Raw genomic sequence first — 14,164 nt, 5'->3', positions numbered from 1 at the left:
CTTCTTCTCTGGAGCTGGTGTCTCAAGACGGCCGCTGTGCTCTCTTAGCTTTAGTTCCTTCGAGGGAGATAAGCCCTTGAAATTTCGCTTGTATTCAGTTTCGTGGATGACAGTATTGCCCCTAACTTGTGGAATAACTTCGCTTTTATTACGGAAAGCCTTAAAAAAAACAAAAAAATAGTTCAGTTGAGTTTTTGGCTGGTTATTAAGTGATACAGAACTTAGGTGTTTAATTGTTTTTAAAAACTCATAAAAAGTTGAATTATAGTATACAAAAAGGCAAAATTGTGTATTACTGCAATTTCATGTGTGTCATTAGTAGTCAAAGTTCAAATTTCTATACTTGTTACTATGTTTTGAAGAGTTCAATTATGATCAAAATGTCACTTAAGCAAAAATAATAGACCATGCCCCTTACCTGATTTTCCCTCTGCAGAGTTTCCCGCTTCCTCTCACCAGTTTAGTAATAAGATAAATGAGATAAGCATTTTCACAATATGAACTGACATTAGTTTTATTAAAGTATTTTGTCCGCTCCACAAATTACATCTTTCCTTGTGAGAATTTCCCTTTTTCTGAAAGAATGTAAGATGATGCCTGATATGTTCAATCTGGTTGGGGTCTGTTTGTTTGTTTGTTTGTTTGTTTTTCTTGCCTCTTGCTTGCTTATTTAGCATTTTCATTAAGGCAAGAAAGGACATCCAGGAATTACTATATTTCTCTTTTAAATATTTTCTTTCGCCCATAATATTCGATATGGTTTCCACATGCTGGTCCACTGCCACTGATGACAATTGAATCCCACGGAGGAGAGGGCGCTGGGGAAGCCATGCATTGACCCTGCTTCGCACCACCGACCAGCACAGTTGTGCAGACCCAGTCCAAACAGTTCACCCTCTCACTACAGCACAAGCTCAAGGGCTTCCAGCCAAGACGATTCCAACTCCCTGAAACATTAATGTGACAACCTACAAGAAAAGGCACCTGACCGAAAGCAGATGGCTCCTTCGAGGAGCGCTGACAGCTTACCAGTGAGCTCTTCCACAGACCTCAAAGCCAATGTGCTTTGAACTTTCAAAGAGCATTTGCTTCCCAAAGAAGCCCTTTGAAAGCCTCACTAATGAAAGCAATAGGCTTGCTGGTAAAGACACTGCTAGCAGTTTGTTGTTGTTGTTGTTGTTTTCATTATGCTTCTCATCCTATGAAAAAATTTTTCTGAAAAATGCTTTGGCGTGTAAAATTTGTCAAGCAGGGTTTGACTGAATCAGCCCTGGCTTATAGGTCAAGTGCCATACAACAAATAACGAAACACAATTTTCAAGGCACAAATACTTTTAGGAGGCCTTACTACCTGAGAATGCCTGCAAGCAAGCAGAAAAGGCACTGACCCTATTTAGTAGGTCACAGAAAGAGAACACATCACTTTGTGTTACACCTGTGATCCTAAAACACATTTTGATAACAAGTAAACAAAGCTGCCACAAGGTACATGATCCTTAGCAAGTGTGTCGGTGGAAGAGCACAGATGTTACTGCCCTGCTGTATGTAGTCATCCTTAGATTTTAGAGTATAAATGACACTCAAGAACAGGCAAAATGATTTCACAGCATGTAAAGGTACATGTAGACTCATTAAAAAATACTAAGATCAGGAAAAAGATGAAGCTGTCGCAAGTTTCTGGAGTTATTAAACATGGAGCTGAAAGTATAGTCAAGAACAAAAAGTATTCAGAGTCTAAACGCTCTCCAGACAACAGCAGCCATTAACAGAGTATGTATTAGCAAGGTAATAAAATATTAAAATTGCACAAGAATATAATGAAATCTGTCAAAAATTAGTCCTTTGTGCCTTTTGAACTGATTCAAGGGATCAATTATATCTAGTGCTACTTTCAATATGTAAACATCCAAAGCAATTGTCTTTCTTAAAAATATATATACATCATGCCAAAACATTAGTCAAATAAACAGTTTAAAATATAACCAATTTAATGATTAAAAATAAACTAAAAAGGCCTTTTGGCGTGTGAACACTTACCACTCCCCCACGTTTTCACTGTCCTACCTCTCGCTTAGTGGACCTGGCAACAGTGACTGTCAACAGCATAGGACAGTATAATGTTACTACTATAAATCATGAGAGAGAGTGAGAATCTAGCAAAACTCTTGTTCTGTCTTCCAGGCCTGGTCAGCTCTCAGTCCACATAAATCTGCGTTACTAAATCAGTACACTCAGAAATACATCACATCTGTTAAACTACCTGATTGGCTGCAAACACTGGAGCAGTTTCTCTACAGGTCTTCCAGACAAACTGCCTTTGATATTCAGAATTTCTCAAGGCATTATGCGAGGGATCAACAGTCAATCCAGCCTTCTTGCGAAGATGCCTATCCAACTGTTGGAGGAAAAAAACCCACTCAAAGCTATTAAAATCTGCTACACCAACTCTGCTTAAGTCTAAATTGTAAAGCATGCAACATGAAATTTATCCCTTTAAGTTTTAAGTGTGCCTTACAATGTTGTTAACTATATGCATACAGTAGTATGGCAAACTTTTAACTTCTAAGTAATTACTTTTAAACTGTCAAAATTTTAAATTCCTTTCTTAATAGTAATGTCAGGGAACTATTATGTATTGCTCAGTTCCTTCCTACCATCATTCACAACAAAACTACTATCAAAAAATAAACCATAGCACTCTGCCCTACCCACACACTTCTGTGGCCACCCTTCCCTCTGCCAAACAAGCTCACACATCACCTTCCATGGTCCCCCACATCCCCTGGCTTTCTCAACAAGTCAGGGATGCTCCTTCAGCACTCCTAAATGGCTGCAGGGTTCCAGTCAATGGTTGAAGTACACTAGGAAAAGGGCAACAGCCTGGAGAATGAAATGTGGGAACCGGTCAGATTCCCACACACAGCCCTCCAGCCTCTGCTTATGTGCATGCGGGGACCTGCTGCAGGCCAGCTATGACCTAAGAGGACAGAACGTGCAAGGTCTTTGAGACCCAGCCAGGACTCTCTTCCCTTTTCCTGCTGTCAACTGAGATTGTTTGTTTTCTTACACAATGAGAAAGTGAAATGAGGATAGGTAAAGTCCTCTGGGCACAGCAGCCAGAGAAATGGCCTACTGCCTTTCTGTCTCGGCTTGACCTCTTCCTTAGGGCTTGGCTGCTAGTCTCTGATGAATAAAATCCAGAGGCAGGCTGCCCACACAGGGAAGGCACATCTTAGTACAGCCAGTACACTGTAAGAATAGAGCATTCTCAGTAACGTTCTACTAGCGTCTATAGCAGAGACACGAGACAAGGAAAATAACACTTAACAAGAAAAACCTTAAATACACAATGTGGTAGCAATGAAACCAATCAGGCCTGTCACACTTTTGAATAAAAGTGTGGTGGCTATTCCTACCCTGGGATCTATACTCTGTGAAAGAGGTTGGGTAGAAGGTGCCTGCTCCACAGCTTCATTAGCCAGTGCGTGGTTTCCTGTTACATCCTGGTGCTTTTCCATGCCATCTGAAGCCCCTTCAGCTCTGGAGTCCGTAGAATGCGAACGAGTTCTCTTGGGAACCCTGGAGGCCTCTACTGAGAGAACTCCTTGGTTAGCACCTTCTTTTTGCTCTGCCTCTTGTGGTTTTGGAGTCTGGAGGGTCTTGGGTTCTGGTAGGACAACCATCCCATTCTCTGTGATGGCTCCATTCCACGCCAGGGATTTTGGAATCTGAGGGTCATGGTAGCTAACTCTTCTTTTTGAAATAAAACTTGGTTCTTTCGTGATCCCTATAAAACATACAATGTAAAATTAGCTACTACCAAAGTTTACAGCCAAGAAGAGCCTTTAATAAAACCTGAGATGGAGTTTAAAATTCAGTTGAGAGCAAGATGGTGCCTGCCACCAAGCCTGACAACCAGAGTTCAGTCCTCAGGACCCTCATGGTAGAAAGAAAAACCAACTCCCAAAAATTGTTCTGTGACTTCCACACATGCCCTGTGGTATGCACAGACGCTTGTGTGTGTGTGTGTGTGTGTGTGTGTGTGTGTGTGCACGCGCACTCATGCACACACACACACACACACACACACACACAAATTCCTCCAGATTTCAGGATTATTAAAACCTAACTAGGCATAGTTTTCAACATCAAATATTTATTTTGCTTTAAAGCAGTATTAAAATTGAGCACTGAGGTCACAATGTCCAAGCTATTCTCACACAAGTCACAGGGATCACAAGGTGAGAGACCTGCCTGGCCCGTGCCTCAGTTTCTGGTTACTTTCCTGTGCTACTTAGCAGAACAATAAGCCCTGGCCGGTCCAACGGGGAACTTTGCACAAAGCTTCTCTTATGCAGAACAGACCAAGATGAAAGGGATGAGATGTCACCATGCTAGATCTTGGGTCTCCCTCTGCCTTGATTTCCTGAGCATTAAAAAGAATGGCTCCTTTAACAAGAGCTAAGATACAATTTCTCTACATCTCTGTCCAGCAGGAGTACACAGGACCTCAGCCTTCTCCTGAGGTAAGTGGAACTCTGCAACAGTGCGGGGCTAATGTCCTACTTCAGGCCATTCCTTAAATAGAAAGAGGGCTGCTCCCGCCTGAGGAGGAGTAAGACAGAGCAGAAGAGTGGGGAAGACAACAGAAAAGCTGACATGAGGTAAAGCCACCACTCCCAAATCTCCCTCTGAGCCTCCTGCCATGGACGCAAGGGTCCATGCTTATGGGTTTCCTAGACTAATAGATTTCAGTGGACAGGCACACAGCGCCATCTCGGGGGTGGGTGAGTGAAAGGAGTATTTTCTAGATCCTGAATTCCATGTGTGCTCTTGCTTGACACTGACCTATCTGTTTTCTGTACATCTATTCACTGCAGCCTACCGCAGTCCCCCTTCGACTTTACAAAAGACAGGCCCACAGCTCAGACGGCCTGGCTGGGTTGGATCACTACGGCAGATTACAAGAACTCAGGGAAGGGGGAAGAAGGTACAAGCCACTCCTAAGGGACACTGTGCCCCAAGAAAACAGAGGCACAGACTGAAGATGAGAAAGGAACAGCAGCACCATTTCATGCTTTTCCATCCACCCATAAAGTTCAGGTATGGAGAGCTGGCATGGGCCTTGCATTTATGCTCCTTACCTTGGAATCAAAACAAAGTTAGACTTTTTTCATAGAAAGTCACTCCAATTTGGCAAGCCAGTGTGCTGATGTGGGTGGCTTTGCAAAGTATACAACCAACATTTTCTATACACTGGATGAGCCAAGGTGGCAGTTCAAAAGCTGGAACAAATAAGACATCGCACTCTACCAAAATACGCACCCACTGAAACTATTTCTAAGAGCTTAGAAAAAAACGGAAGATTAATTTTAACATGGGAAGGGTTAACAACATTTTCCTAACTTCGGGGGTGAGCACTGGGGATCAAACCCAGGGCCTCGCATAAGTCAGGCACATGCTCTACCTCTCAATCCCTTTTTTTTTTTTTTAATTCTTTATTTTATGTGCATGAGTGTTTTGCCTGCATGTGTGTAGGTATACTGCATGCATGACTGGTCTCCCCGGGGATCAGAAGAGGAAGTCAGAGCCTCTGGAACTTCAGTTACAGATATTGTGAGCTCCTACGTGGGTGCCAGAAGCTAAACCTGGGTCCCCTACGAGAGCACCAGTGCTGTTAACTGCAGAGCCAGCTCTCCAGCCCCCCTGAATTACTATAGGAAGTATGAAAACGAAACAACAACAACAAAAAAAAACTGGAAAACCAGTTTTAGACTTCTGCCTTGGCATAGGGTTGAGATTTTGGTAAGGAGAAAAATCAAAGAGTAAGATTCTCTGCTCAGTGGGACCTCTGTACTCCCAGCTCCGGCAAATGCCCCCAGTAATGGGGTTGCAACGGTACTGAGAGAATGGACAGACGGACAGTCCTAGATAAGCCTGCTGCTGTTCTGTATAAACCTCCTACCCCCACTGAACAGCCTGAAATTCTTGTACTGTTCCTTATGATTACCTAAAATCCCTATTAACCTCCACTTCCCCAAACCATTACTTCCTTCAAAATGTACCCTGCTCCAAAAGTCTCAAGAAGACGGAGGCTGCTGCTGTAGATCTCATAATCTAGTGAGAGAGAAACAGAGCAGGGACAATAAAGCCAGTCCATTCTTTTCAATGTGCTCTAGAAAACCTCAGCCCAGGGCTCAGACGCCCTGAGGTCTGGGAAGAAGCACATGCAACAGGAAGAACATGATCTCTGAACGCATGGACTCTGACTAAAAGAGACAAGGGAGCTCAAGTCACGCCTCTGCACTAACTCTGAACCCGGACAAGCTGCTTTATCTTCGCTTCCACTCTTCAAGACCCTGGGGGTCCTCTCCCCCAGGCCTGGCCCTCTCAGGTCCCAGCTCAGACATCCCCACGAGGGCCTTTTCCAGAACCACCAGTCTCAAGTGTATCCCCCTCCGCCCCCCTCTTCAACCATGCAATTTTATATGCTACCTGAAATGCCTTATTAATGGAGTTTCTTTTTTTTTTCCTGTACATAGGGAGTCTGAGATCACAGGATAGCATCAATAAATATTTGCCAACTACACGATGGCGTCAGCCAAGACCAGTGGATTTTAATTGTTTTGTAACCATAACCCAAGGTTTATTCAAGTTGTAATGGCCATTTGTTTGCTCAACTTACCTAACTGATCCGACCTAAGTCCTGCCCATGAGTACTTTTGCGCCACTGAGGGATTATAGGACTCTGACAAATAAGACTTTTTCCACAGAAAGTTCCTCTGGTATTCAGTCAGCCCCTGAAATGCAAAGCACAATTTGAGCACAGCGTGATGAACAGTGTTTTAAAATCCGGCATCAGAAAGAAAAAAAAGAAAGAAAGAAAAGGGGGAAAAAAAATCTTCTCAGCCTCCAAAGAGTGTTGAAAGGCCTAAGAATGAGAATTAAACGCAGACAATCTCCTTAATAATGGTTAATATTTACCCAGCTCTGAGCTAAGTAGCCCTTTAATCCTCACAACCAGCTGAGGCCGATGGAAGCAGGAGTCTGACACTCAAGGAGGCTCCGCTTTAGCTGGTTCCCTAATTCCGAAGCTCAGCTGATGAAGTGTAGTGGCAAATGAAAAGCCCTCATCACTGCAGTTTTAACCTAGCTCCCTATCAAAAGCATAATATTATAGAGTACTCCTAGTTCCTTTTAATAAAGGGCAATTAGACAAAGACAAGTTCCCCTCCCACTCTGTCCCTTAAGAATTAACGAGTCGGGGGGGTGGTGACTGGAACATTATAGCCACCTGTTGCGCAAAAGGATGCTAGATGCAGACAGCTACCTGGAGTGTTTGTTAACAAACCCTAAAACAGATGCACAGCTAGGAATGCAAGCTGCATACCTACTCGCGCTCTCCTCGCACCGAGGGCCCGATTCCCAAGCCTTTAGACGACAGGCGTACTTTTAAAAGTTTTGCGGGGAAAGGGGGCCTGAATGCTAAACGTCAGAGGGACCACAGGTGCCCTACACAGAATGCAGCCCTTCGTCCCACTGTCCAGCGCCCTCCCTCCGCCTCCGCACCAGACTGATGCCGTCAGGTCCCCGTCGAACTCTCCCACGCCCACACCGCCGCGCCGGGCCACGGGCCGGAGCATCCTCGGCCCCGCACAGGCTCCAGCCAGGAGGCTCGGCGCCGCAGCGGCGCGCCACGCACCCACCCCAGAGGGGTCCCCGCCACCCGCCGCTGAGCTCCAGGCCTCACCTTGAAGCGCACCGGCATGTCGTCCTGCGCTGCGGACCCAGCCCCGCCGGCAGTTAACGGGACTAAAAGCCCCGAGGGGGCGGGGCGACAACACTGGTTCCCTAGCAGGATCCCGGACTCGGCGTCCCCGACTACGCGCCGGCGCACTCCGCGCCGCCCTCCCACCACGCCCTCCCGACTCGCTCCGCCCATTTTCGAGACCCGAAGACGAATGGCAGCCCTTACCGTCATTACGATTAGACCAACCAGCGCTCGGGAGGGCAGCGCCCCGCTCCCTGAGGGCGGGCCGAGAGCCGGCCAATGAGGGCGCGGGAGCTGCGGTGGGCGGGGCCCGCGGGAGCTTTGTCCTGGAGGCGGCTGCGGGGCGAGTGCGGGTGGCCGAAAGCCGACGGAGCCCGCTTCGCCGGTTCCAGGTCCCTGACGTCACACAAAGCGAAGTCGTGCCTGGCGTTCCAGAATGCACGACGGAACCCAGAGTGTCTTTTTCCTAAAGGAAATCGTACAGGAGTACCCGGCTGAATGCCTGCTTGACAGAAGCGTCATCCTAGCCTCGGTTCCAAAAGAAGAGGTCCAAAAGCACCTCCGATGTAGACAGAGTCAAATAAAGTTCCAGGAAGATCGCAAAGGCAGCTGCTGTCTTCTTTTAATGATGTTCTTCTTTCACCCTCTGACCCCCTTCAGAGAAGAAAAAAATAAAATAAAATAAAAGCTCATACCGGGGACTAGAGAGAGGAAAAGAAAAACATGTTTGTGAATCGCAGCTGCCAGTCCTTGGACCTTTTTTCTCCTCTCATCCTTTTTTAAAAAATAAAACTTCCATCGTAGACCAGGCTGGCCCTGAACTCACAGAGATCCTCCTGGCTCTGCCTCCCCAGTGCTGGGATTAAAGGCGAGTGCCACCAATCCCCAGCTCTGAGGAGGCAAAGGCAAGGGGATCTCTGTGAGTTCTGGGGCAGCCTGGTCTACAGAGTTAGTTCCAGGGTGGTCAAGGCTACACAGAGAAACCCAGTCTTGGAGAAAAAAAAAATACATTAAAATTCTGTTTGATTTTGATGGGCTATTGCCCATCATCATAAATACTTCTTAACAAAACTAAAACTCAGGGAAGAAACTGCCCAGACATACTTGAAAAGGAGGTACATATATTTAGTCAATGATAGTATACTGTGTCCAGGGCTCACTTTCCAAATGAGAAGCATGAATGAAAAGTTAGAATCAGAGAGTTGACCCTGAGGGTAAAGATGATTAGAACAGGTAGGTTCAGGAGGAATTTTCAGACTTGGCTTTGAAAACTACAACTGCAAGAAGAGGAAAAGAAGATGATCAAGGCAGACAGATGTCTGGAGAGAAGGCTGTCAGGGTTCTTCCAGGAATAATGAATTTACTTGTTACTTTTGTCATTTTTTTCTGACTGAAAAAAAAAAATACACCTCTTTAAAACATTAGGAGGTTCACATCAACCTTTCATACCTTCCTTCAAGCCTCTCCTGCAGGCTTGTCTTCCTGGCCCCTAATTGATGTCTCCGTTCTTCATCACCGAGATACTTAAAAATTCATTTGAAGAAGCCACCTGATATCTAAAACAAAGAGAATATTAAATAAGTGTCTTATGCAGCCATGCATCTGGGAGGCCTTTCATTAACATTAATTGGTGATGTCAGAATCGCAGCCCTGTGAATTAAGAATGGCACAAGCAAGACACAGTGGAACCTGAAACAAGACTCCCCTGCAGGAAGCCAGCCCAGACCTTACAAGGTAAAGAAGACCCAACTCTGATTATACACAAGACTTTGTCACCACACAATGCAAAGGGGAAGCAACGGTGAAGAACAAAGCCTATCTGCTTAAACAAGGACAATGATGACTGTGACAACGCTCTGCTGGGCAGGGAATAAAAGACAGGAAAACCAAATGGCAGGTGGCAAAAAATGATGACCTCCCAGGTTTGCTAGAGATGGGTTACATGGACTCAAAGAAGAAAATTTTATTTTGTCACTGTTAAGCAAAACTCAACCCCAGGAAATGAATCGAAGAGGTGGGGGGAAAAAAAGGCAAGAACCCTGTGAATGAATTGGGTACTCTCTGTGTTACCAATTCTTGCCTTCTCTGCCACTACAAACAAACAAACAAAAACACCACAGACACACACACACACAAGGATGGAGTGACTCCTAAAAATTCCACACGTTTTTCAAGAATTTATAGGAGCTGCCCTGCAGGTAATTACAGCTGTACATGGTACAACCAGCCGCACTGCCTCTGTCTCTAATGCCTACAGATGTACAGTTACTGCTGGCTACAATCACAATAGCTGCTACTAAGTCTCCACTACTCAGAGCTACATCCTGCTATGTTACAGAAGACCTCTCTTCTCTTTCTCTTTCTCTCTAAGGAGTGAGGGATGAAGCATCTCAGAGAGCTGTTTTGTTTGGGCCTCTCTTGGCTCCAAAGGTCTCAGGACAAAGTCCACGGAAAAACAATCCAGAAAGTAATTTCTCTTAAGACAGATTTCATATTGTGCTTCTCTCTTCCTCAGTAACCTCTCACGATCGAACAAGGGTATGATGCCTGCTTCCTGCCTCCCTCTGAAAGATTCTCTGTTTCTCCTACAAGCAGAATTCCTACAACCCCAAACGAGTACAGTTTGACAATCTTTTTGATACATGAATTCCTCTTCTACAAATTTATCTTATAGAAAGACTCATACATCTGTGGGTGTAAAAGCAATTTTTATTTACTTGTTTCAATTGTTGTCTCCGAGGCTTACTGCCTCCTTCTAATAACCTAGGCCTACTCCTGAAACCGTCTAGCCTCCAAACAATCTAACGTAGGCCTATGTTTTCAGTTTTCAGCCTCAGACTTACTACTTAATAAGCTCACCCTTTCTTGTTCTTTCTGAGCTCATAGCTGGCTGGTTCAACTCAGCTGCTTTGGCTCAAACTCCTCTCCCAGCTAAATAATTCAATCTGGCTTTTGTCTCAGCCTCTGAATTGCTCTGTTTGGCCTCCAACCAACTCCAGCAACCTGCTCTAATCTCCTGACTCCTCCTCATTCTCTGGCTCATTCGGTCTTCACCTGAGGTCTCTTTTTGCAAACTGTCTCTCTATTACTGTTCTGGTAAAATCTACCTCCTCTCTTTTCTTGACATTGACCCTTAAGTAGCTTCCCATTCCTCTCTCTTCTCCAGAGAGTTGGGTGTATCCTATTCCATCAACTCTTTCTCTGATTTGTCACTTTTTCCTGCCACTCAATTAGACTTCGCTTTTGAACACAGGTGTTTCCATCTACAAACTACTTTTACCTTCATTGTTTAGGATTAAAGGCATGGACCACCATACTTGGACCTAAACTTTTCTTTACCTAAAACTTGCTCTATACCAGGCTAGACTTGAACTCAAGATCTGCTTGCCTCTGTCTCTTGGATGAAAGGCATGTTCATATTCCAGCTGAATCACACAGACCTGGAAGGTCTTTGGATGTAATCTCTTGCCAGAATAGCCATGTTCTGAATTGACATTCCTCTCTATATAGGGTGAAAATATTAAGTTAAGATTGTTTGATGCCAAGTGAAAGACCTGTTTGAGAAAAACTTCAAGTCTCTGAAGAAAGAAATTGAAGAAGATCTCAGAAGATGGAAAGATCTCCCGTGCTCATGGATTGGTAGGATTAACATTGTGAAAATGGCCATCCTGCCAAAAGCAATCTACAGATTCAACACAATTCCCATCAAAATACCAACTCAATTCTTTTCAGACCTTGAAAAAAAGATTCTCAGCTTCATATGGAGAAACAAAAAACTCAGAATCTCCAAAACAACCCTGTACAACAACAGATTATCTGGAGGTATCTCCATCCCCGATCTCAAGCTGTACTACAGAGCAATAGTAATAAAAACTGCATGGTATTGGCATAGAAATAGAAAGGAGGATCAATGGAACCGAATAGAAGACCCAGAAATAAACCCATGTACCAATGAATACTCGATTTTTTACAAAGCAGCCAAAACCATTCAATGGAAAAAAGATAGCATCTTCAACAGATGGTGCTGGTCTAATTGGATGTCTACATGCAGAAAAATGAAAATAGATCCATATTTATCACCCTGCACAAAACTAAAGTCTAAGTGGATCAAAGACCTCAACATAAAACCAGATGCGCTAAATCTGTTAGAAGAAAAAGTGGGGAACAGCCTAGAACTCATTGGCACAGGAGACAACTTCCTGAACAGAACTCCAACAGCACAGGCTTTAAGAGCAACAATCAATAAATGGGGCCTCATGAAACTGAAAAGCTTCTGTAAAGCAAAGGACACCGTCATCAAAACAAAACGACTGCCTACAGATTGGGAAAGAATCTTCACCAACCCTTTATCTGACAGAGGGCTAATATCCAGTATATATAAAGAACTAAAGAAGCTGAAAAGCAACAAACCAAGTATTCCAATTAAAAAATGGGGAACAGAGCTAAACAGAGAATTCTCTGTAGAGGAATATAGAATGACAGAGAAACACTTAAAGAAATGTTCAACGTCATTAGCCATTAGGGAAATGCAAATCAAAATGACCCTGAGATTTCACCTTACACCCATCAGAATGGCCAAGATGAAAAACTCAAGTGACAACACATGCTGGAGAGGTTGTGGAGAACTGGGAACCCTCCTCCATTGCTGGTGGGAATGTAAACTGGTACAACCACTTTGGAAGCCAATCTGGCGCTTTCTCAGACAATTAGGAATAGTGCTTCCTCAAGACCCAGCTATACCACTGCTAGGCATTTCCCAAAATTTTGCTCAAGTACACAATAAGAACATTTACTCAACCATGTTTGTAGCAGCTTTATTTGTAATAGCCAGAACCTGGAAACAACCCAGATGTCCATCAACGGAGGAATGGATACAGAAATTGTGGTATTTTTACACAATGGAATACTACTCAGCAATCAAAAAAGAGGAAATCATGAAATTTGCAGGCAAATGGTGGGATCTAGAAAAGATCATTCTGAGTGAAGTATCCCAGAAGGAGAAAGACAAACATGGAATATACTCACTTATATAGACCTAAAAGATATGATAAACATAATGAAATCTATACACCTAAAGAAGATAATCAAGAAAGCAGACACGGGGTATGATGATCTATTCTCATTTAGAAAGACAAATGGGATATGCATTGAACGTATGACAGGAGTCTACTGCAGAAAGCATCTGAAAGACTCTACCTAGCAGTGTTCCAAAGTAGATACTAAGACTCATAACCAAACCTTCGGCAGAGTGCAGGGAATCATATGAAAGAAGGGGAGTTTGATGTGGAAAGAATAGGAGCTCCACAAGGACCAAACATATCTGGGCACAGGGTCTTTTCTGAGATGGACACTCAACCAAAGACCATGAGAGGATAAAACCTAGAACCTCTGCTCGGATGTGACCCGTGATAGCTCTGTAATCAATTGGCTTCCCATAGTAAAGGGAACAAGGACTATTTCTAACAGGAACTCAATGACTGTCTCTTTGATTTCCCCACCTCCCAAGAGAGGATCAGTACTGTTAGGCCACAGAGGTGGACTTTGCAGCCAGTCCTGAAAATACCTGACAAAACGGAGTCATATGAAAGGGGAGGAGGTCCTCCCCTATCAGTGGACTTGGAAAGGGGCAGGGAGGAGATGAGGGAGGGAGGGTGGGATTGGGGAGGGAATGAGGGATACAGCTGGGATACAGAATTAGCAAAATGTAACTAATGAGAAAAATAAAATTAAAAAAAAAAAGATTGTTTGATGCTGGTCCTGACCCTCACCTGGGCAGTGCAGGAGAGCTGGCCTTGGTGGCATGGGCATGGGAGAACTGGTAGGTTGACCAACTCAGTTACATCCCGGTCAAGATCCAGGGCTTTGAGCTGGCTCACCCTAACATCGACCCCATCTATGAGCTTCTGGAGTGCTTGAAGGGGACAGTCCTGCAGAACCAAAGCTGCAGGATCTCCCTGACTCAGTGCAACAACAGGGGATCCATGAGGAGTTTCAGTGAGGGGCTAATATTAATGGTATAGCAGAAGCCAGAGGCCTCGGATCAGGCCAGTGATTCATTGCAATGAACATTTGCAAGTAATGATGTGTGAACAAAAGCGGACACGTTGTTTGACATACCATAGTTTCCAAGGGTTTTTGTTGCTGTTTTGTTTTTTCTTTTGGGGGAGGTTACAAGGGTGGAGGGTGGAAATGGAAGGACTGGGAAATCTGTGGAACTGGGGTGCATGATGTGAAATACACAAATAATCAATAAAAGAATTGCCAAAAAAAGAGGGAGGGGGGATGTCCGATGTGTTGTTGCCGATAGTGAAAGGTTGGTGTGATGGTCACACTGTCAACTCCACTGGGTTGGCAACCACCTAGAAAGAGGCACCTCTGAGTGTGTCTCTGAAC

The 14,164-nt window shown here is 44.4% G+C and overlaps 1 protein-coding gene across 3 annotated transcripts in view; it reads right to left on the bottom strand.

Moving 5' to 3' along the window:
- Mdm1 (Mdm1 nuclear protein) overlaps positions 1 to 14,164 on the bottom strand; it is a 59,073-nt gene that overhangs the window by 20,325 nt on the left and 24,584 nt on the right. For 2 of the 3 annotated variants that reach the window (XM_021658386.2, XM_021658387.2), the window contains exons 1-5: positions 7,751 to 7,887; positions 6,686 to 6,800; positions 3,417 to 3,787; positions 2,261 to 2,395; positions 1 to 159 (exon numbers count right to left, since the gene is read on the bottom strand). In XM_021658386.2, coding sequence (XP_021514061.2) covers positions 1 to 159; positions 2,261 to 2,395; positions 3,417 to 3,787; positions 6,686 to 6,800; positions 7,751 to 7,768 — 798 coding nt within the window. In that variant the 5' untranslated portion in view covers positions 7,769 to 7,887. Of the gene's footprint in view, positions 160 to 2,260; positions 2,396 to 3,416; positions 3,788 to 6,685; positions 6,801 to 7,750; positions 7,888 to 7,975; positions 8,426 to 9,220; positions 9,328 to 14,164 lie in introns of those variants that run through there. The other variant, XM_060378104.1, reaches the window with a different exon arrangement.

This window comes from Meriones unguiculatus, chromosome 2, assembly GCF_030254825.1.
Source record: "Meriones unguiculatus strain TT.TT164.6M chromosome 2, Bangor_MerUng_6.1, whole genome shotgun sequence".
NCBI classification, from domain to species: Eukaryota; Metazoa; Chordata; class Mammalia; order Rodentia; family Muridae; genus Meriones; species Meriones unguiculatus.
The sequence above is the reverse complement of the archived record's forward strand: the minus strand, read 5'-3'. Positions and strand labels throughout refer to the sequence as shown.